At 39.5% G+C, this 25246-nt stretch overlaps 1 protein-coding gene across 2 annotated transcripts in view; it reads left to right on the forward strand.

The window, feature by feature from the left end:
* The first annotated feature begins 158 nt into the window (after positions 1-158).
* The window catches only part of csk (C-terminal Src kinase), a 36498-nt gene continuing 11410 nt past the window's right edge, over positions 159-25246 (forward strand). Inside the window, exons 1-5 of one of the 2 annotated variants that reach the window (XM_017690294.2) lie at positions 159-559; positions 17659-17808; positions 18245-18358; positions 20680-20792; positions 24226-24445. In XM_017690294.2, the coding sequence (XP_017545783.1) occupies positions 17794-17808; positions 18245-18358; positions 20680-20792; positions 24226-24445 (462 nt within the window). In that variant the 5' untranslated portion in view covers positions 159-559; positions 17659-17793. Of the gene's footprint in view, positions 560-17355; positions 17516-17658; positions 17809-18244; positions 18359-20679; positions 20793-24225; positions 24446-25246 lie in introns of those variants that run through there. The other variant, XM_017690295.2, reaches the window with a different exon arrangement.

Below are 25246 nucleotides of genomic sequence, written 5' to 3' on the forward strand. Positions count from 1 at the left end.
AACCGTTCCCTGCGCTAAATGGCTCATAAAGAGCCATCTTTTTAAGAGTGTAGCGCAGCAGCGTAGAGTAGCTAATGTAAAAACCCGACAAAGACAGGAATACAAACAGAGAGAGAGACACAGAGAGAGCGAGCGAGCAGCAGGGCAAACCCCCCCGTAGCTCTGCTGTCGTTCCGTTTATAACCTGCACGCGTTCAGTAACAGACAGAAACCTCCTCCTGCCTTCTACTGGAGTATTTTCTCCGCCCCAGCTTCAGTGTTGGTGTACGAACTGAAGCCGTAGCTCGGGGTTTTGACAGTAAAGCATCTCCTCGGTTCACGCCTCCCGCTATTGTCTCGCTGCACGTCGGTTAGCTGCTGTGAAGCGAGCGCTGTTTTTCTCTTCACACCGGAAAAGCAGGCGAGACCACCGCTGCGTCCTGCCGAGGAGCTGCTGCCGTTTCTCACTGTTGCTTTCAAGAGCCACACATGAACGAGCGGACTGGGAAAGCCTGAAAATATCCCTCATTCGCCTCTCTGCGGTCTTCATCTGGAAACCAACAACAACGACGGGACACAGGTAGCAAACGTTCCTACGTTCCTCCCTCAGGTTCTTCTCTTCACCACCGTCCACTCGGACGTGGTTCCAGCAACCATTAGCTTTGTTTTGGCTCTTCATTTTTGATGGATGAGAACTGTAGATCATGCTTCAGCCTCAAACTGCTTTATTGCTCATGCTTGTAGTTGCTCTAGGTAATGTCAGATTCCGGGTTTCTCTCTGTGCAAGCCCTCTGTTTTTACCCTTCTGTGTTGAATGGACTCATTGTACATTGGGATACTGGGATAAATTCAGTGTTGGAGGGGCTTCTCTGCTGCACAGCTGTCCCACTTGGGAGTCTCAAGTGGGCATCTTTTGAGTTTCAGGGTAACGGATCAAGCCTAGTCCTGTACTCCATTTTCTTTTCCTCTCCACTCACAATCCCCTGTAGTTCAGAACTAGGCTTAGACCCTGTTCATAAACTCGATCCTCAGTGTCTTCAAGACTCAGCTCTACTACATCTCATCTGAGTGGTTCATTAGGCCTTGTTAGGCCTTACAGATTGCAAACAGTATTGACTCCATAAGGCATATATTACAGTATGTATTGTAACAGTGGTGTGTTACAGTAAAACGACCCCAGTGTGTATCTGAAGCAATTATGTACAGGAAGTGAGTGGTTCGCTTTTTGAATGTACTGTAGTGAACCCCAATGCACTGGAGTGACCCTCGGCCCTGCGGCGGAGAGGGACCGCCTTACTCTTGGGATATGTTGTCATGGTTTCTAGCAAGTGTTTTCTTCAGACAGTATTAGTATTATTTGTTAGCCAGAGTTGTCAGTCCAAGTGTGGTGGCGGAGTGACGTTGGACGTGTTGGAGGTTCCAGTAGCTCTTTATAGATTGTGCGTATTACGTTATATATGCTGTTGTAACTTGTGTAATGTCTCCTTGAAATGTAATTTGAGTTCTAGATGGTATTTGAGTTCCAAAGGTATTTTTAACCACAACACAGGACAATGCTTTCACACAGGTATAGTTTTATTACGGTCATACCGCCAGACCATCAACAATGGGACATTTAGATCTCTAGGTGTAGCACATGGTATATGACATGTTCTGTTCCAAGCTGCCATTTAGGATAAGCATCCTGCTATTTAGAGAAAATGCTTCCTTTGTTTTGTAATTTTATATAATGTATTTAAAAATGTCCCACCAGTCAAATGACCAATTATTCAAATGCTGGTCGTCTCATGGCATCCAAAACCCCAGTGTGTTTTTGGAGCTGATTTGAATTAATGAACAAGAGATGGATTTAGACTTGCTGGCCTCAGAAGGTCACTTCCTCCTCTTCAGCACACAGCGCAGACTTTGACCTGGCTGGCTAGTTCCAGTCTAATCCCACTTCCAGAACCACACAACAGTCTTATCCCTGTCATTACAGATCTTAAACGAACCGAACACAAGCAAAACGGTCTAGTTGACGCTCTGTTGCGTGCATTATGGGAGCAATGTTAAAAAAGGTTGATTCATGCTTCTGACGTAAAGTGGACCCAATTATTAGCCTAACATCAGAATAATCCCCCGAAAACATTGTGAGAAATTAAATGATGATCTAAATATTTGGAATGAAACTAACAAACCTGCGAATCAAAAATGAACATATCTTAAAACTTCAAATAATCTTTTTATTTTAAAATACTAAAAATGCTTTAAAAAATAAAAAAAGAACACTTTAATTTTCCTTTAAGTGTTACCATATTACTGTGATGCAACATTGTGAAGTAATATTTTGATTTCCTGCATGCCAAATTATCATTTAAAGCCACAAATAACATTTAACATTTTAAAACCTAAAAAGAATTGAGTAATTTTCATGTAATCAGAATTGACTAAACAGCTTATACCTGTAAAACATACTGCATGCCAATTGCTAAAATGACAGAATTGATTGTTTATTATTTATAGTTTAATTACTAGGTTAAACATTAAATGTGTTAGATTTCCTAAATAAAAACACAAAAATAATTATTAATAAAAATCAGTGATGATCTTTCAAGTGGCCGCACAAGTGACACTTCACATGCTACTGGCCATATCCATTCCAATGTCACACAGTGTTGCTTCAGCGCAACAAACATATTTACTCAATTTCTATTAACAGAAAAATGTTGTATGATCCCAGATGTTAAAAGATGAACTTCACACTCTGACAGATGTGATTCAGTTGGTCTTTTCAAAATGCTAACTTTATTATTAACCCTTTGTGTTAATTAATAATGATCATTTTACTGTAAAGTGAGAAAAATGCATTTGTTATCCTGAGGCAACATTGAGCAACAGAGGGTTAATGCATACACCATTTAAGAACATGTCCGTAATGTAATATTTGAAATGCAATATTTTGGATGCTTGGCAAAGGCAAGCATGTACTTCTATATGTATCACACATCAGGTCAGATGATTAAGCTGATCTGTGTGGCATGGCAGCTAATCAAGACCAATCTGGTTTTCTTTCACACTTTAAATTGTTCCATGGAAGACGTCTTCGTCTTGCGACAGCCAGGCTCATTGTGCGTTTAAAACCACTGCAGAAGTCTATGTCCTGGATATAATGTTTGGATGCTGATCCCTGTCATTTGCTGTGGGATTTCCCCTCTTCTGAATTACTCTTTATTTGCTCCGCTTCCATTCCTCACGCTCTGAAAAAGGCTCTGTGGTGGAGTGGCCTAACTTAAGCTTTACAGGCCTCAGTTTGTGGTATTTACAGTAGAGTGAAACCATTGCTTGTTTACTGCTTCTGCACAGCACAAGGGCTACTTTTCAAGCCATGCCTTTTTGGACGTCTAAAGAGTAGTTTGAGCTACTGATATATTTCTGCCCTATATAGTGATTACTTCCTCATCATCTGCATCCCCCTGCAACCTCTTCTGTGAAGAAAACAGGAGCGGCTTTGATAACTTGCAGCAGCTACTCCGGGCTGCACTTGTATGCAGTGCCTTGAAAAGCCTTCAGTTGAAGCTTGCCCTCATACGTACAGTGTAAACAGGATGTTGCGTTTGGTGTGTCCCCCAGGCCTCTGGCTTCATGCAGCCACCTTCTCCCAAGAAGGATCCCACAGAGAGGAACCGCTGAAAAGGCAGAGTGTCGCTGTGTGAACAGGTTGTCACACATCATCAGTACAACACGAAAACGTCAAAGTGGGTCCAGCAATATGCCATTAACCGTTAATTAAGATCCTGGCAGCGCAACAGCAAGTCAAAAAAAGTAGCTTCTTTAACCGTGTCATGGCAACGCAGTTTATTTAGATTAGGGTCTGACCAAGGTATCGTTTGGCCGATAAAATCAACCAATATTCAAATAAAATGAACACATAGGCAAGATTTTTTCTTTTGCTTTGTAATTATGTTATAAGATAGTTACATACTGAGGTATGCAATTAATTACACTCGTATTCAGTTTATGTTCAGTATTGACCAATTCGAGTCTGCAGTTTTGACTGTTTTCTGTTTTGATGGCAAACATGACAAACATGGCAAAAATCTTAAGGAAGTTTTTCTTCCCAGAACATAAGACTATAAATACATTTGCATGTAAATCAAGCAATAAATTATAAAATATCACCCATTCTGCTTACAAACATACATATTTGATATAATTAATAATAAAGTTCTATGTGCTTTTGTTGTCATAACTGACTTCTATAGGTTAAAGCGGAATTCCTCCAATTTCGTAAACATTTCTGCAGAATTACATGGTGGAGATGTGAACAAAGTTACGCAGAGTGGTTTGATGTGAAATGCTTAGTTCCAGAGAAACGTACTGAGTTTTTCACTGTGGTGGTGATAGGAACCAGACGTCTGCCTCTTAAAGCTATTTCACTTGAAGTTATTGTGTGAAAGGGTTATGGATTCTTGCTGTTCAATGAATAACATTTCTCCATTTTTTTATTTGTACTTTTCTGCATCATTTGAGCTCAGCAGTTGTACTTTACATTGTATGAAAATTCCATGATGATAGGACCAATAGAAATGATTCAAAATTGCTTGGAATGAAACATTTTTACATTATCTTACATTGAAAGTAAAGAACATTTTTGACCTCTCCTGTAAAGTTACTATATTGGAGATTCTTGGTTTTCTTTGGACAGCAATGATATTTTGCTTGATGCCAGAGACGTTGTTTTACACAATATTTGTTAATCAATAAACCTACATCAATAAATGTAGGTTTGAAATATCTGTCAAATCAAAACGACTACCTGAGTCTGATATGTTTTTAAGCACTTATCTGCTGACACCGATATGATTATGATTACAGTATCGTTGTGCATCATTAGATAATAAGCCAACTGTCTTGATTGTTTTGGGAGTGATGAATTAAATTCATGCACAGTCTCATATCCGGCGGGATTCACTTCACTCTCTTGATCATTTTTGGAATTTGCACACCACACCGCTGTGCTCAGCTCTCTCACCCCTCATCATTAACTGTTTTTATTTCCTTAGGCATTTTGACATGCTTGAGTTTGTATTTTGTGCACAGTGTGTTAAATCCCAAACAGACGTGGTTATGAGTCAGGGTCAGGTGCTGTGCTGTTATTGCATGGCTGTATGCAGCTGCTTTTTGTCGTTTTTCAGTTAAAGGCCCACAAAGAAAAACATCTGAAGCCAGTCAGGGTGGAGTGAAGTTGGCCACCTCTTGTTGCCACACATGCACACACAACACAACGTCGCTTCCTTGCTTGTTATTGCGTACACTGCCCTTATACTCAGATCGTTTGAGTCAAAGTGGAGCCCTGTTGTTTCCTGCATGTAGCCGTATTTTCACAGCATTTGCAGTGTGGACGATTCAGGCCGCTGAAGGAGCTGCTCTGGCCTGAGGGGGGATGGTGTGTGTGCTGGGGAGCCGATCAGAGACAGACTCCCGACTGACCACTGGCCTGGTGTTCAGTGAGAATGGAGGCAGGGAAAGGGAGCGGTTGGCTGGGAATAATTACTCAGGAACATGCCTCATACACACACGGCAGAGTTTCCAGTAAGCTTCTGCTTATTGCTTCTCAGGGGAGTACAACAACGATCTGAAGGGGGACATTGACCTGCATTGATTTCGCAATGAATCAGTTTTATAAAATCTGAAAATGTGATTGGCTGAGGCACAGTTAAAGCTGTGGTAAAATAATTGATATATGCACATGGAAGCGCACACAAAAAACTATATTAGCATCAAGTTATTCAACAGAATTTGCAGCTAGCATTCACCTCCAAGCGTGTTGAGCTGGCTAGTAATGTTGCATTAGAAGCAGTTAGGAAAGATGTGGTAGCAGCTCATGTTTCTCAGGGGAAGCACATCTTTGCTGACCAAAACATTAAACCAGTATAGCCAAAATAAAGAAGGCAAGATGTTTGAGCTTTAATGTTAATGTAACAAGATTTCATTACCAGTAATCATCAGTCTGTTTATCATTAAAGACTATGAACCCCTTTTTTTTTGTTTTTCTTACCTGAAGTATTTATGCCAGTGTTTTCCTGGTAACGCAGCGGATTCCTCATCTCTTTAACAATCCGTTGAACTGAAGTGGATGAAAACAGTGAAATATACAGAGCAGGGCTACTACAGGATCAGGGTTTGGAAACACTGGGCAAGAGGAAGTTTCACTGTTGCATTAAAGTTTTCTCTTGTTCCTTACTAAGTTTGGAACTTTGTCAATGCCAGTGGAGTCTAGGCCTGCACTATGGAGACCTTGTAGCGGCTGCCTGGCTCTTTTAATCCCACAACTTTCATCCGACACTTCCAAAGATGTGGTCTTTCCTCCTGCTGCGCAGACAGCTCTAATCTCCAGCCTTTCACTCTCGGCACCTGTCACTAAATCATGAATGTGTTTTCTGGAGCAAAACAGGAGTCAACTCCCCTCAGATTGAGCTACTTGAAATGCATGCAGCCATTCTCTTGCTTTGAAAAGACGGCCGTACCATCTGCCCTGCCTGGTGCTCCACTTCTTTCCCCTGAGCTGAAAGAGTTTTAGCTTCCATGCATATTGATGAAATGCTGGAATAATTAGTGAAGAGGGTCTTCAACAGGCCTTTTTACTGCTGCCACCATGTCCTGTGGAGCAAATTTACATAAGGATCTTGTCCTAAGGTTACATGGTGGATATTGTTATGTGAAGTAAAGCTGAAAGTACACTTAAGTAGCGGACTGTTCAAAGCCTTTTCCATCACAAGATACTGCCAGAAGAGTGAAATGTTCATAGCAGGTGTGTTTTGTGGTCATGTAGCAGTTCCTGACATAGTTCCTCACATCTCCAATCCAGAGTTAAGCAGAGATGTCTGAGCCACAGGCTGGCGAGTGGTATTATCATTGAATTGTAGACTCTTAAAAATAAAGGGATCTTTCCCAAGAACAACACTTTTGGTTTGTTGAAAATAGGGGGGTCATTTTCATAAATGACGTGTCCACATAAAGATTCTAAAAAGAATGCTTAAAGGTTCATATACCAATTACTTTTAAGAGTAATTTAGTCATTAGATTTTAAAAGCATGCTAAGTATTTAAAATGAACCTGACTGAAGGGTCTTCTAAACAGGGTCTTTTTCAAACAAGGAGGCCTTTAGAAAAACATTCTCAAAAAAAAGCAAAAAAAACCTGCAGAAAATCATTTTCATATCATAGTATTGGTTGGTGTAGTGTAGTGGGTAACACCTCTGCCTTTTACACTGTAGACTGGGTTTCAATCCCTGCATAGGTAAGCACCCTCCACTATATAAGTAAGAGTCCATGGGCAAGACTCCTAACACTACCTTCGCCCACCAAATTGTAAGTCGCTCTCGATAAGTGTTAGCCAAATGCCATAAATGTGCGTAATGCAATGGACTACTAATCACTGCTGGTTCAGTTAAAAGGTACATTTTTATTGATGCTTTTTGAAATTGAGAAACAGAAATAACAATCTCAGATCATGGATGCCTAAAGTCTGTCTTCGGGGGCCAAAATGTCAAATCAGTACAACTAATGAAAAGTTGTTTTTTTTCATTGTTTTATAATATATTTATATATAGTAGGGGTAGGCAATGTGAAGATGCTTCTCATTATTAAGGCTGCAGTAATTATTCAACTGTATTCCATAAAGTTGGTCATTCAAGTATTTAAAAAAGCACAACAAAGCCATTCAAGCAACCAACACATACTACTTTATTGAGCACAGGCACCTCTGTGGGGAAGCAAATGTTTTTTCAAGCTGAGTGCTACCTTCTCACCAGTAGCATGCAGCTGCAAACTGGACTCGGTGCAGACAACTTGCAATTTGGCACAGCTTGCAAGACTCACTATGATGAATTCCAGGTGATGGTATCAGTTTTAAATTCCAGGGATCGTTCAGAATGTATGAATAATTCAATCGTTGAGATGCAAACAGTCATTCAGAGTGGTTTGATGTGAAATGTGGTCATAGTAGAGAAACCTGCAGACTTTACATTGGTGGTGATAGGAGCCAGACATCACTATGTCTATGACACAAATATTGCCATTTTATTTACTATCCAGAACCCCCTAGAGTACTTACACGTGTCTCCTAAATTTTAATATGTAATGTTGATAATGGTAAAATAATGGTAAATGTAGAAACAAAAAGTTTCTTTAACTCCAGGTTTAGTCCAAACAAGCTTCCTGCTTCTCTGCATTGCTGCTAGCTAGCAGGTGCTCACTTGCATTCATTACTGAGAATTAATGAGGGCGTGCCAACTAGCTAGCAGTCCAGAGCTGTTGGCTGTTAAAGCTGATATGGCTGGATTTATTGTGTGTACCGGTTTAAAGCAGGTTTGAGTGGTGTAAAAGCCTTCAGCACTGCCCACATTTACTGACAAAAGTTTATCAAAATGTTTTTATTTTTAAGACGATGCTTAAAGACAGTTGTTCCAAGTCATATCAGGGTTGCCAGATTGGAAAGAATCAAATTTTTATTCAACTTGCTATAAAGGTTTTATTATAAGAAAATAAATAAATAAATGTATACAGTAGTGCAAACAAGGTTATATACGAATACAAATCAAAGAATTAAGCCAACAGTAAGAATGGAAAAGGTTTTTTTTGTTTTCAGTTATTAAAATTCAGTCTTTTTTTGTTGTTGTAGAATATTTGAGATAATATTCAATAGAATTTTCCTAAAATAATGTTCCAAATTGTAGAAAGTTTTTCTTATCACACCTCAGGAAAACAAAATGGTTATTGTGAAAGCGTAGAAACATGAAGTAACGTGTCTGCCATATCATTCGCTCCATACATACAGTAGAAAATTATGTTTGCTTTGTTGTGGGATGAGGGGGTGGGGTTAGGTAACTCTGTAGCGGGACAAATCAAATGTTCCACGGACTGACTTTGACCTGTCTTGGGGCAGCCCTGTTGTAAATGGAGTACGAATCTGCCCTGTACTTGAGCGCGAAGGAAACACTGGAGTGAACACACTGCACCCGAAACTGCACCACTCTATTTTGTGTCAGGGTCGAGTGGTTAAATGGTTGCTAGGAGGAAATTACAGTTTTGTATTTGAAAAAAGAAGTCGAGGAAGAGAACGAGAGTGAGAGTAAGAGAGCGAGGCTCAGAATAAGAATGCTGTGTGACCGGAGGTCAGAGTAGTTGGCCTGTCTGATCTTGCCCTAACACACACACTGTGGAGAGATAATCACTTGTAGCTAACCTCTCTCTCTCTCTCTCTCTCTCTCTCTCTCTCTCTCTCTCTCTGATCTTTACACATAGAAGGCATTATGGTGGAAAGTGTGGAGAGACAGATACAACTGCTGGCTTTCATGTGTTGATTTTGTAGAGAAGAGCGGTCATATTGACCTCATTTGCTTTTAAGAACGTGCAGGGATTTAAGTTGACTTTCTCTTGCAGTAGGAAGTGACTGATAAAATATGCATAAACTAATATACATAAACAAAGGCTGCCTATGAATATTCAGTGTTCTGTACCTGTAACAGATGTTTCACCATACAAACACACCTTTAAAGAATATTAGCACTGACTCTGGAAACTAGGGCAGACAGGATGAACTCCACCAATGACAATGAGGATTATTAATGACGTGATTAAAAATAGTGATTAGTACATCATCAACGCACATCATACACATATGTAACTTTCATTTTCTTTCAACTTTCCACATATAACTGTACTTTTTACTATTGTTTTTAGTGTTATTCTTATTTTTTTATTTATTTGGTTTTTTTATTCTAAGATTATATTAAGATTATATTTGGTGAACAGCAAAGTAAGAATTTCATTGTACAGTGTAACTGCCTGTTTCTGCTGTGCGTATGACAATAAAACTCCTGAATCTTGAACATCTAAACAAGCTACAGAAGTTGTTTTGTACCTCCCATGTTGACAAAATGCTTCACAAGAGCATCTGAGATGAGTAGGTCATCAGGCTGATCTGTAAATGTGCAGACATATCAGCCAATTAACGCCTGAAATCCCTTAAACCCCCATGAACACGTGAACATAACTACATATTAGTTCCATAGTAGTTACTAAAGAATTCAGAGTCGCTGAATAGAAGCCTTAAAAGTAATGACTGACTAATAAGCTTACTGATAAGAGCCCATGCTTGCAGTTGAAATTGGTTATGTGTTTATGCCAGACACAATATTTAAACAAAAGCCATGTTAATGCATAAGTTGGAATTGGGAGTAGAAGCCTGGACCTGCTGACCATTTAAGGGGTTAAAACTAGGCTTGAGTTCCACAATTTACTACTTTTGTGGTACCGGTTAGCTTACTTTAATGCTACTGACTATGTAAATATTCCATGTCATTTAATTCCAATGCTTGTTCCAAAATCTGTTCCAGTGATTGGTTGTCAAATTTACATTTTGTTTGCATAGCAATTAACACCAGCACTTCCTGATTAATCTGCAGCCCGTTGCTGTCAGTACCCACTTCCAACCACTCACACTTATTTCTGCTTTAAGACACACTCACTTTCAGTTTAAGGCCCAGATCTCACACTTTTTTTTCTTTTGAGCTACCCTTGTATTTGTGTAGTTTCACATCCTGAAAATGGTCATAATTCATTTCTGCATGACCATTTTCAACCTCTCTTTAACCCTGAGAACTAAAGTGTTTTTGTTGCTGGATGACTGATAAATGTAAATCTGTTCTGATTGTGTCTGATTCAAAAAGCAGAAAGAGCTGAAACACTCCGTATAACTTCAGTGTGAATGGGCGGGGCTAAACTGATGTTGACTGAATAGTTGGATATATGTAAATGAATTGGTTCTCGTGACATCACAAAAACAATGAATTTCAAACAGGCTGTTTTTGCAGCTTAGTTTCCATATATGGAAGTATTAACAATGTTTACAAATTACCTCAAGCTTATTTATTTATGAAAAGATGAGGGAAATTTTTTTGCCTTTTTAGACAACGTACCAAAAATGTTTAATTGCTATGTGTAGTGGACAATATATAAACGAGACCCAGCTAGTTATGGCTAACCATGTCTGTTCTGGGAGAAGAATAATGTGACGCATGTAAACATGTTAAACATTTATACTTGTCAAAAATGCCTGAAAATCCTTGGAAAATTGTTTTGATGACTATAACAAAAACTATCAAAGAAATCATGTTCAATTATCGGAAACACAAAGCCAGGTGTCAGGAAAGCTTTTAATGTCCTCTGTTCCAAGTTAAATGTGATCTTCTACATTAAAAGCGTTGCTGGAAGCAGTTTTTTGAGCATGTTTTGAGAAGACGATGGTAAAATGAATGATCTGTGCTGAAGGATGAAAGACTGCTGCTCTGGACTTCTGTTCCACCCTCACTATCTCCCTGCTATCTACTATCGTGTCTCCATACTCACCGCTCTCATTGAAGCTGGCTTCCTGGTTCCTCATGTGGCCTAAAGGCATTTCACTCTGTCTTTTACTGTCACTTGTTCTTTTTCGCTCTCTGTTCTTTCTCATTTATCATGGTCTCAAAACCAGTCAGCCGGTCTCTGATCTGCTCAATGTGACATGTAGCGATCTCTTGGCCGGGTTTATCAGTGAGCACCCTACGACAACCTTCAAGACTCAGGCTGCAGCTCTGATCTTTTTCTCTCTTTATGAGATTTAACTTATCTGTTTTCTGCACACTGGTGCACATTGCCTGCACGAATAGATCTGCATGCTCCTTTGATCGCTCTCTCTTCATGAAATTCACTTATCTGCTTAACGTGCACCTTCTGCACCCTGATGCATGTAGCAAATCTGTTTTTGCAACTTGCAGCACCACAATAATCTCCTAGGAGTAACTAATTTCCTGTCTAACCATCTTGGCTGTAGTGGGTGGCCCGCTTTTTTTTTTTTTACACAGGCAGGCAGAACCTGGTCCATTTGCTCAGGCCTGGTGCCAAGACCAACCACGTTTACATCAGTACCGCCATATATCGAAAAATTCTCATTTGATGCCAGATTTCGATTATTCAGTCTTATCAACTTTGGGGATCCAATAAGCTTGCTTGTTACAAAATCTAGAATGCTCATTGGGTGTGTAAATTAGACATCACCAGCATGTTATTAACATCAGTGCTTCTAAAATTATATAGACGTAGTTTTTTGTTATGTATATTATTTGTATTCAATATTTCAATATCTTTCATAATTTCAAACAAAGTCATTCAGAGTGATTTGATGTGAAATCCTTCACTGTAAAGAGACAAATATAGCAATTTTATTCCCTGTCTGGAGCAACCACTGAACGTGTCTTCTGCGATTTTATGTGATGTGCAAATGTTGAAATAGTGGTAAAGCTGAAAATCTTTTCTTTTGTTTTTTTCTTTTTTTTTAAAGTTTTGTTTGGAGGCATTATTTTCCTTCCAGTGCACATGTACCTCTTTGCCATGAACCTTCTCAAAACTATGCAAATAAAAAAATGGTTGATGATGGTAAAATAGCAGTAAATCTGAAAATAAATGTTTTGGGGGAATATTTTGCCTCATCTCTCTGCATCAATGCCTTTTACAAATATGCTTTAGGCCAAACAAAACTATTAGAAAACATGGAGAGCGTTTACATGCACTAAGTAATCTGATAACGGCAGAAAATCAGATTTTGTCAGTAATCCAGTCAACACGATTACATGCACTTGAGCAGTAATCAGATTTTTGCTTTGCAAGCAGCCAATAAACAAAGAAGACATAAAAAAAAACAAATAGAAGAAGACGTGGCATGATGTAATGTAAAACTCAAACTTCATGCAGCGACTTATTTTTTTTAACATCGCGGCATTTTACAGAAAACTAAGAACATACACACATATACACACACACGCACACATCTTCTAAGCCACTGTTCCTTCTGGAGCTGGAGCCTATCCCAGTGGTCATCAGGCCGAAAGGCAGGATACACCCTGGACAAGTAGTTTTCAATATTTAAATCCCCTAGTTTGTCAAGTATGTAGTTGGTTTCAGCGTTGCGTTGCAACACTGCTTTCTTATTTGTTTTCGCACTTGCACAGACTGAAAAATCCGAAAGAAATCAGAGTTCACATGCACTTATTTCTGAGCTAAAATCTGGCTTTCTTTATTGGATTACTTAATCAGATTTCTAAACCTCTCTCCAGTCTAAGATATTCAAAGTATGCTGTTTACATGACCATTTGAACAATCAGATAACAGCAGTTTACAGTTTACAAATCTGATTGTAAACACACTCAATATGTGAGTCTTATTCTTAACCATTTTATGTAATAACTTTAAGGTTTTGGAGGCATTAAAATTAGACCTCCTATTGGTTTATGATAGCTTTGAGAAGGTTTTGGCAAGGAAAATTTGTTTTTATGGGTCTGCCACTGTAACAAACATTACATATAAAACTCAGAAGACATCTGTGTTCATTTTAGATTAAATTAAATGAAATTGCTGTATTTGCCACATCTCTACCCCTCTACCACTGTAAAGACATGTGAGTTGGTAAGTTTCTCTACAGTGAACCGTTTCCGAACTCTTTTAATGACTGCAAATTTTCTGGAATTCTACTTGAAAGCCGTCAGCTCTGTCTGGAAAGCAGTCATGAGAAGCGCTCTTGTGTTAGGTGGAGTAAATTCCCTGAGTGATGATATCATTTGTAATGGGGTACTTGCCCAGGCACACCCCACATTGCTGCTGTCACAGAAAATATCTCTCCTCGGTCTACATCTCACTCTGCATTTGTGAATGGATCGAAATGAAAAGGTCAGGCCTCTTCCTCGGCAGTGTGTGCAGTTTGTGCTGGGCTGTTCTGCAGAAATCTGCAGCATCCTGCGTTTTTGTTGCGGTGTACAGAATTGTATTTTTATGTCTATGTGTTTTCATGCGATTGCATCATGTTTCCCTCTCTGCGATGACGTGCATGTGCATGTGTATGTGTGCAACTCTGACTGTAAGCTAAATATCGCCATCTGTTAGGGTTACTCAGCTTGCTCTCACTAAAACCGTCAGCTAATTTAATGAAATAACCTCAGGCTTATTACACTTATGTGTCACCCTGCATATTGTAATGGGGCCTAAACAGCTTCCAGTTTGTTTTGGATGAGTGTTTATACTGTATCACAGCATAAACAGCACTTCAGTTCTCTAAACAAATGACTGAAGTTACGCTCACTACAGTTTCACTTAAGACTACTGTTGAGATGCTTAGTGAGCTTACATGTGTGGTGTTAGCATGTCCTCTTACTTAGTGTAGCGAATGCCTCAGCAAGTGGAGTGGTAGCTGGAGCAGAGTGACTTCTGCCGTTCCACAATGAAAAGCAGCTGAAGAATCCCCCCCAGATGAATGTGCTGTAAGTGCATGTCCCCTTTGGGGCAACTTGGCATTGCTGAGTATGAGCTGTTCATGCTTTCAGATGCTGAATTTCTAACCATGGATACCGAGATTGTTCAGTAACTTTCATTAAACAGATTTTTGGGGTGCAGAAAAAACATGAAAGTGTATTATTATTATTATTATTATTATTATTATGTTTATTATATTCAAGGTTTATACACGTGTCCAAGTACAAAGACTAGTTTATACACATGTTTGTGCCACCTGAAGTTTTCTAGGTGGCAAAATAGATCATTCAGTTAAAAATGCATTTATACCTTTTATAAAAGCCATCAGCACATTAGAATAGATGCTGGCAGATGCACATCAGATCCTTTTTAATAAGAGAACATCATTTTCAAAGCTATATTTGTCATTGACCCATATGTGATTCATTTAAATGGGACCTCTTAAATGGGTCACGCTTAATTTGGTCCAGGAGACTCTCTTCCTTCCTCTGGCTGTTATAACCCTCAATATCCACCAGCAAAACCACTCAATTAAAGCAGACTGTTTGTTGTGGAGTCTCTTATGAGGCTGGCCGAGACATTTCAGCCAACTGCCCAGCAAGCGCCTGAACTTTCGACTTGTCTGAAACAACAAGTCTTCCTTCAGCCCTGACAGTCTGTTTCCTGTCTTTAAGTGATTCATGTTATTCCTGTCGAGGTGGTGTAAAATTAGGCAGTCGGAACAGTAGAGGAAGAGGGTGTTTTTGAAGGGAAGTGCCTTATATCCTCACTGTAAGGGCTCCTGGGGATGGGGGCTGTGGTTGGCGCCTTGCTCTGTGTTTCTCTAGCCTACACCCACCACATAGCATTCGCTGCCTGCTAACGGCTGTGTGTGCTTCTGCCACCAGCAGCACAGGAAGTGACATCATAGCATAGAGCACACAACAATGCCCAGCTTTCCGACAACTCTAATATTGTACTGTAGCAGCTTCGTGTCTTAGGGTGGGCCTTGCAAAATATAACATCATAATACTTAAGGGCATTTTCAAGATGGCTGTTATGTATCCTGACTTTTCTATGAGGTTTAGGAATAAGGAGGAAGAAAAATGCTTTGTTAGTGCATGTCCTTGATCATATTAAGCATGATTCATCATATCATATCCTTTAAAAGATAAAAGCATCTTCTGATTTTTGATAACATCACTGTACATCAGTGTCTGGAAAAAATAATATTATCCAATAATATCATATTTCATCTCCCCCTCCCACCACCCTCACTTAAGCGCAGCTAGCTCAGAGACCCTCCCTGATACTGTGTTTCACTCAAAAATAAACAATGTAATAAGGAACAGGAAGGAAAAAATTCAAACAAAAGAAAATGAATAAATAAACAAATGAAATAAGATCGTATTATAATAGGCTGACATCCAGTTAACTGCTACTATGCAGTTTAAGTAGTCATTATACAGCAGTGGATTGATGTTTTAACAGCAAAATCTCAAGCCATGCTCATGCAGACCTACACAGTCCCTGAAGTACAGTATAGTAATACATTATAAAGTGATGACTCTTTGTTCTATAATGTCTGTGACACTATTTTAAAAATGTGTATGCTCACTTTTTCTGGAGTGAAGATCAACCTTAAAAAAAACCTTAAATTGCAAACATTAAACATTAAAAGGCCCCTATCCTACACTTAATTTTTTTTCCATTTGTGGGGTACGAAACGTTCCTAATTCCATTTCACATTTCAAACGCCTGTTTTGTTAGTGCCTTTAAGACTGATGTATGTAAATGAGCTCTGTTCTGACTGGCTCTTCTGTATTATGCCTCATTCAAAAAGCATTCTGGACTGAAACACTCCTTAGAACTCTTCAGGCCTCATTAAAACAGTGTGAATGGGTGGGGCTAGGCGGCTGAAGGCTGACTATTTGGAAATATGTAAATGCACTTGGTTTTGTAGCATCACAAAAACAGTTCATTTTAACTGTGTTTACAGTTTAGTCCCCATATATGGATGGAATGGAATGGAGAGTGAAGGGTATATTTTGTAATCTTTACAGGGTTTGCATAACGCGTAGCATGTTTTATTAACGCTTTTATTTCCAAAATATGAGGAAAGTTAGGTTTTCCATGATATTTTTTCCCCCAATGAAGACATTTTTATGGTTTTACATGCCAAAAGTATAAGAATTCATTTTTACATTGAAATTTTATAACCTATTTACCCTTAGAAGTAAACAGGCTGTGTTTGTTGCTGTGCCTTTAAGAGCCACAGGCAGACATATAAATGGGTTGGTTTTTGTGACGACACAAGAACAATGAGATGTTTTTGGGCTGTTTTGGAGCTTAGTTTCCATATATGGACTGGGAAATGAGTGATACGTTTTGAAACAATGTTGACATACTACTCTTTTATTTTTAGAAAAGCAATGGAATTAATTTTTTCCCCATAATATCAGTCCTTTAAGAAACACTAACTACATTTCATCCAGTAGTACAAAGTGTACAGAAGCCAGGATTACAAGTGCAGTCAGGGTGCAGAGGAAGTACGTGCAGTATAATTTTTGAGGCACTTGCACCTCTGAGGTAGATTGGGTGACATCATCAGTGCATTATTTGTGTTCTACTGTAACGAAGCTCTTTCATAATAATGACATAATATTTTCCCTGGAATGGTATCTCACCATGACTTAAGCCAGAAAGGGTGTTTTTTTTTTTTTTTAAAGAACCATTTCCCAGTTCTTTTTTTTGGCTTTGGCTGTAGGTTGCAGTCTCTGTAGGTATACACTGTGATAACGAGGCCTAGTGCTACCTTGTTGATGCAGTGTTTTCAAATAGTTCTTTATAGTAGGCTGATTTAGGGCTTCTGTGAATCTAGCAGAATTTTAGCTAGAATAATCCACCTTTTTTTTTTTTGCCTGTGTTTGAAAGCATGCTGCACTGTGTTCGGTAGCACCCTCTCGGCCTCAGTTCCTGTCTGAGGCATCGGAAAATCTGCAGCCACCACTTCCCCTTTGAAAGTGTGCGTGTGTGCTTCCTGTTATTAAGCTGCTTACGCTGACATGCTAGTTAGTTTTAGAGTGATTGGTTGATTTGATCGTTTGATTCTGTCAAAAGTACGGAGGTTTCTAACGAGTCTGGAGCGTCACCTCTTTGTATGCGGATGCTGATCAAAGTAGCTCTCTTATCGCCTTGCGCAGTTTAATGAGGCTTTGACAGAAGGCATCTTACTGGTAGGTGCCATTAAGTGGATGGCAGTTTCACATCTTATGCTTTTCATTAGCTACACAGACCATTAGTCATGCTTTCTTGCTGTTTTGATGGTGTTCTGTGAGGAGTATGTTTTAATATGTATGGTTTTTGGTTTTGTGTGCAGGTCCTGGATCTGTTCTGGCTCTGCTGGATGTTTTAGCTACAGCTCTGATGGTGTTGCCTGAACTATTGGGACACTGAGAGGGTCTTCTCCTTCCCCTTCCCCTCTCGCTCCTTTCTTTCCTCCTTTCACCTAAGCATGTCTGCCCTACAGGTGAGAAGAGACATTTATAAGAATATTTCACCCATAAACATTGTGAATGAAAGCTAGTGAGAACCAGTTAGCATAGTCTACTTTGCAAGTCATTATTGTCAGTATTAGTGTATTAAGTAAAGTGGAATCGGTGCATATAGTATTTGTTTTACATGATGAACTTAAAGTCGTATGCAGTCGTATGAGAGTTCAAACACGTTTGTTTAGTTCAGCTCAGCAGTATAAGTTTAAAATGTGCCATAACTTTCACACAGGCCACGCATATTTTAACAGAGCACATAATTTGGGCTCCCCAAACTTTTGCACATGACTGTATGTAGCAGTATCCCACAAAATAGGGGCTTTGTGCCTCACTCTATGGTTTGAATTAGCTAGACTGGGTTTAAATTGTTTTATCATATAATTGAGCTGCATGGCTTTGTCTCTATCTCTTCAGACCACCTGGCCTCCAGGCACAGAGTGTGTAGCCAGGTACAATTTTTCCGGCACATCTGACCAGGACCTGCCCCTCTGTAAAGGAGATGTCCTGACCATTATAGGAGTCACTAAGGTAAGGGCCACAACTTCATTCAGATATCACAGACATAGAATGAAAAGAACAGCACATGCTTATACTTTTTATGGACATTCCTTCACAATCTCTGACAGATCTCTAGCTCATTTAAACTCTCATTCTAGTTCATCTCTGTAATGCATTTAAATTTAATTAATTTTGGGGTTTTGCCATTTCAGCCTGTGTGATGATGCATATATGAAGGTCTTCATTTCAAAATGCATTAAACATTTATGAATTTCTTTTTTTAAATGATATACGACGTTGGGAGTGGGCTTTATAGAACCAGGAAGTATCACTGCTATATTATGATTGATACCATCTTTATTAGAGAAGTGTTTTGACAAAATGTGTTGTATGGTTCCTGTTATCCTTTTCAAACGTTCTTATATCAAAAGCTTTTAGAAATGAGTATATAACATTTTGTAAGGAAAATGTATGTGTTCTTCAAGTCAGTGATTCTCAGTCATGGTCCTAGAGTGCCATTGCTCTGCATATTGTTTTCTACTGTGCTCTAACTCACCTAGTTTGCCTCAGGAAGGACTTGTTAAAGGGGAACTCCACAGATCTCTAAAAAGTTTTACATATCTCGATCTTTTAGAGTGTTTCAATGTGAGATGCTTCATAGTAGAGAAATATATGGACCTGGATTTCTTTACAGTGGTGGTCAGGGGGTCACAGTGTCTATAATGCAAAATCTAAAAGTTCCTTATAGTACAATTTTGCCCTACAACACCCCGCAAGTTCATCTTTACCATGAATGGATAAATGAATGCGTAAGTTGTCATACAACAGTGCCTCAGGCATCAGGTAGTGCATTTGTAACTATTTCATGTAATAACTTTCTGTGAAGGAGATTTTAGAGAAATTAAATATGTCAGATGTTTTGTTCGTTTCACAACCACTATGAGCAGTTTTGACTAAGCCAGAATCTCTGGGAATGACTTTTTATTCAATCCTAGCAACTGACTTATTTAACCCCTTAAAATACCAGGCTTATTATATCTTCTTCTTCTTCTTCTTCATCTTTCGGCTGCTCCCTTTAGGGGTCGCCACAGCGGATCATCTGCCTCCATTTTTCCTATCCATTGCCTCCTCTACTTTTACACCAACCATCTCCATGTCAACCTTCACTACATCCATAAACCTTCTCTGAGGTCTACCTCTTCTCCTTCTACCCGGCAGCTCCATCTCCAACATTCTTTGACCAATATATCCACTATTCCTCCTCAACACATGTCCAAACCATCTCAACCTGGCCTCTCTGGCTTTATCTCCAAACTGCTCCACCTTCACTGTCCCTTTGATCTGCTCATTTCTAATCTTGTCCATCCTTGTCACTCCCAACGAAAATCTCAGCATCTTCATCTCTGCCACCTCCAGCTCAGCCTTCTGTCTTTTAGACAGAGCCACAGTCTCCAAACCATACATCATAGCAGGACGCACTACTGTCTTGTAAACCTTCCCTTTCACTCTTGCTGTTATCCTTCTGTCACACATCAGCCCTGACACCCGTCTCCACCCACTCCATCCTGCCTACACCCTCTTCTTCACCTTTTTCTACACTGTCCAGTGCTCTGGATGGTTGACCCAAGATATTTGAAGTTATCCACCTTTACGACCTCTACTCCTTGTATCTTCACCTTTCCACCTGCCTCCCTCTCATTCACACACATGTATTCCGTCTTGTCTCTACTGACCTTCATTCCTCTCCTCTCCAGTGCAAACCTCCACCTCTCCAGATTCTCTTCCACCTGCTCTCTACTCTCACCACAAATTACAATGTCATCTGCAAACATCATGGTCCATGGAGCCTCCTGCCTGACCTCATCTGTTAAAATTTCCATCACCATTGCAAACAAGAAGGGGCTCAAAGCTGATCCCTGATGTAACCCTACCTTCACCTTGAAACCATTTGTCAGAACCAGGCTTATTATATAATAAGGCTTATTATTCAGTGACTACAGGGACTGCAGCTATTATTAGGTTATAAAAGTGTGTAATAAAACTTTGGGTCCACCAGGGGGTTAAGGGGTTACAAAAAGTGTGAAATTGCCCTTTAATTAGTTCATCAGTTGGGTCAGGTGTGGTAGGAGCAGGAAGAGCTCCAAAAAGGTGCTGGGCAGTGAAACTCCAAGACCAGGATTGAGAACCAGTGCTGTGAGACACCTTTTCTTTTCAGGAAAATTGTGGTGCCTGTTGAAAGCTTCTGTTGCTTCAGAGTATATTGCTGTTGCCAAGGGCCCTCAATCCTAGTTTGGGTGATCCTTGCTCTACACACTAGAGTTTCATTGTAATTTTTTTTATTTGAATGACAGGACCCAAACTGGTACAAAGCCAAAAATACAGTGGGACGAGAGGGTACCATCCCAGCAAACTATGTTCAGAAACGAGAAGGGGTGAAGTCCTGTGCCAAGCTTAGTCTCATGCCGTAAGTACTGAGAATATTGCATATTTGAGTGTGTGTCTATTTGTCTTTCTGTTAGTGCTGATGCCACTTTTTTTGTTTGACCATTTGACCATCAATAAACCATCCATAGTAGCAGGCTGAAGTAGCAGGCTGAATCCAAGGAACTCATTCAGTTACACCTTGTATCTTTTAAAGGGATACCTTCAGAACTTTCAGCAGACTAGAACTATGGACAAATCAATGAGCAGCAAACTAACAAAAGAAGCAACAAAGTTGAATGCACCAGTTTCCCTCAACAGCTTCCACTGTAACAAGAATCCACAAGCTGTATGAGTAAGAACCCAGAGTGTGTAGTCAGGTACAATTTTTCCAGCACAACTGATCAGGACCTGCCACTCTGTAAAGATAATGTCCTGGCGTTTATAGGAGTTTAAGAGGCTATAAACACAGAGTTGGAATGCTGACAGTTGGAACGATTGGACAGTGTGTTTACTATATGGAAACTAGAAAAATACACTTTATATCTTTGGTTAAGATTACACAGATTTAGACACTCCAATGCTGTTTAGGTTTTTAGGGTGACGAATGGCTGTAGAGTGAGAATAAAATACAGTTTGTTACTCATATAGTGGTACAGAAATGTGTGTGAGAGTCTTGCTTTCACCTGTGACCAGGCTGTGGGTGTGCATGTTAAATATGGACAATCATGCAGACAAACATAGACACACCACATTTAGCGTGTATGGGCTATATTTGGCATGCTTGATTCTGATATCATCAGTGTTCACTCACTGTACCTGCGCTCGTGACACAAGTCTTCCTGCTGATGCGCCTAGCGCTCATGCCTGACACCTCATTTGAATCGGCTCTTAGAGCAGAGCTGGGTCAAATGGGAGGAGAAGGGAGGCAATGAAACAAATGACGCTGCTCAGCTGAATCAGGGAAATGGAAAAAAAAGTCAGTCATTCTGCATCTGATATGCAAAGCCACTTGTGGATATTTCGGGATGAGAGGCCGTCTGAAAGAGGACACCTGTCATTCTTCAATTACTGCCTGCTTTACCATGAAACTGCCACAGATGTTCATTTATCTGCTGCTGAATTTATCCCTCCGGTATTTGCTTAACAGGCTCTATTTACACCTGCAGTATAATGCTGGCATATTGAGTTATCGACAGCTCTGAAAAAACAGCTGCTTGTTCTCGTGACATGAAGTAATAAACTTCTTATCATAAGGCTTTATACCTAGGTATAAAAGTGCAACATGATGCACTGTGATTATTTAAATTTCATCTAGATGTTAGAATTCATTGTAATCAATTATAATAATGTTTAATAATGTATACACAGACTATTTAAAAAAAGATTGGTATATTGTTTTTAGTATCTATTTATTATATATGTTAATGCCAACCTGTTTTATCAGTATCGTCAAAAGTGTAGATAATGTACTGATGTACTTTTATCGATGGAATACGCAAAGATAGAGCAGAACCTTAGACAAATATGCTACTGGGGAACCCACTATGACATATCCCCTGCAGTATGGTCTGAGCCAGTTAATCTGAACACAGAGCACCATCCTGGTTAAAATAACACAAACCTGAAAAATGCCTGCATGTGAAAACAAAAGCTTAAACCTCTCCACACCCAGTGCTACAATGTTCATATTATTTAAGCATTTCTGCTGTTTATTTAATTTTATTTATTTTTCACCCAAATTTCTTCCCAGTTTAGTTAGGTCTCCTGCTAATACATAAAGCTACCAAGCTGAGAGGGTGAAGGCTTGCACGTATTTCCTTTGGGATACATGAAGTACCACCACATCTTTTAGAACTACCACTAATGCAATGTCACTGGCCAGCATAACAGGCAAGAAGGAGACCATGAACTGTCTAATACTGTTATGCCAATTAACAGAGTCCCACTTTGTTTAGTATCAGTGGAGAGGGAAGACCATCTTGTCCACCCAGAGTGAGTGAGGCCCATAATGCTTTTGGACTCTGCTGTGGCATCGCTGGGAATTGAATTCCCAATGTCATATCTGTTAGCAAAGCGCTGCTTACTAAACTAACTAAAACTATTGGAGTGTTATATTTGAGTCTAGAATAATATCAGATCATACCAGTTATCAACAGTTTTAGCCCTTTAAAATAGCTACTGGTATCAGACACAAAAATGTTTTATTGGTCAGGCCTTAGTATAAAGCAGTATGTGTCTGTGGCTGTTGTGAAATACAGATTGTGTGCTTTCATGCCAGAGAAGCCGCAGTAGAGTCTGATGCTGTGCTCGTTTTGGAACCTTGTAATTTAGCTTCTCTTGTCCCGGACTCTTGACTTTGCCACGCATGAGTGTGTGTATGCATGCAACTGTCCACGTACATATATTTCCCTGTTTTTTTGTTTGTTTGTTTGTTTTTTGTAATACACCAAATGCACCCATTTTAAGCCCTTCAAGCAGCGTGAATGAACTGAATGATCTTGTCACTCAGTGGGAAAGAATCTGCTCTAGCCAGCGTGGGTTGTTAATGTTCCTCAGGGCCTTCATGACCATGTCCTTCATGTACATGCCAACAGTACATTCTTCTATACTGTATCTTCTGTGTGCATTCTAGGGCTAAAAGTACATCTCGATGCAGCCCCATTCAGAATAGAAACCCTTTTCATTCTGAATATAGCCTTCAGATTCCTGGCTGTCTGTAGAACTAAGCCAACATAGAAATGTGAATAATAATATTTAAAGAATTCTGGAGGCTGTAGTCTAAGCTGTGGCTGTGGTGAAATGCCTCACTGCCATAAAGACAGTGTTGCAGGAGGAAGTGTTTTCCTTTAAGAGTACATTACTACAGTAATACTCAAACCTTTGGACACATCTACTCATAGATGAACAAAGAGGTGTAAAACACATCAAACCACTTGTTATTTAGTTTATTATATTATTTTTATCTTGATGCAGCTTCACACACTCAGCTTTGCATTCATTCTCTCAGGCAGGTTCATGAGGAGTCAACAGGCTTGAAGATGATATACATGTAGATCTTTTTGGCTGCGGAAAACTTTTTGGAGGGAGAATTTAAAAATTGTAAAACATTTTGATAATGGAAATAAATGTAGACATAGACATCTTCACTATTTTTATTTGCCTTTACAGTGATAGAAAACACATCAGTTTAGCTAAACTTTTGATTGGTAATGAAAATTCATATATATTCATTATACAGTAATTTAAGTCTGTGACAATTATTGGATCCTTTAAAAAAACAATTACAATTCACATTTAATTATATGACTTTGAGATTATTTCTAAATTTAATAAGCATGCAAGCAGGTCTTTATTTGGGGTTATATAACACCTTTAAAGGGCAGCAGTGAGTCTTTATAAATCTCTGTGTTGTCTTATACTGTGTAGTTATATTTGCAGTGTGTGGAGACTGTATTGTGTCCTGCCTTCTTCAGATGGTTCCATGGGAAGATAACGCGAGACCAGGCGGAGAGGCTGCTGTACCCACATGAAACGGGACTCTTCCTGGTGCGAGAGAGCACCAACTTCCCCGGAGATTACACACTCTGCGTCAGCTGCGACGGCAAGGTGGAGCACTACCGCATCATCTACCACAACTGCAAACTCACCATCGACGACGAGGAGTACTTTGAGAACCTCATGCAGCTCGTGGAGGTGAGCTTATTAAACAGCATCTCATTATTAAGTGGAAATATCAGGCTGGAATTTTGGGTTTTTTTGGTCGGTTTCTGTTGCCATTAGGTCTGCATGAGATTTGTGTGGGAGCATCTTATTTTAATGTTTTTTCAAGCCAGCTTGTATTTATTCGATGTTTGTTGATTGCATCATTAGAGGGTAATAGTAAGTAATGTGCATTTATGTGGTGTTTATTAACAACATCTTTGGAGCACAGCGGTGAGTAATGTTTATTTGAGGCTTATGAATAACACTTTTAGAGAGAAGCAGTCAGTAATGTTTGTTTATTTGAGTTCAAGCTCTGTCGTCTGTTGAGAGCTGCAGGATATCAACAGCTGGGAAGTAAGATCAGCTAGTCTGGACACTTTAGGCTTGTACTTTCATAATTGCATACTATGAACAAAAAAGGCAAATACATTGATAATTACATTTATATGGTAATTAATAGTCAACTTAAATGTCATGACCGTGAGAAGACTATTGGGTAATATTGTCTTCAGAATTGCTGAGTGGTCAGCCTTCCTTGCTGGTTGTACTTTTGAGAATAAACCCCAATCCTGCTTGGAGAACTTTCTTTTCCTCTACCACCTCTTTTTTTATTGACTGTCACATACAGGCCCAAAAATAGACAAAACAGGAAGTAGGTCCACGTCAGGCAGGCCCACAGAGATGGAGAAAGCGTCTGAGTCAGGCTACAGGAAACACACACACTCTGGGCCAGGGGTCAAAGGTTCTCTTAACAGTAGAATTTGCTGGAATGGCTTAACACACCCCTACAAA

This window comes from Pygocentrus nattereri, chromosome 8, assembly GCF_015220715.1.
Source record: "Pygocentrus nattereri isolate fPygNat1 chromosome 8, fPygNat1.pri, whole genome shotgun sequence".
NCBI lineage: Eukaryota > Metazoa > Chordata > Actinopteri > Characiformes > Serrasalmidae > Pygocentrus > Pygocentrus nattereri.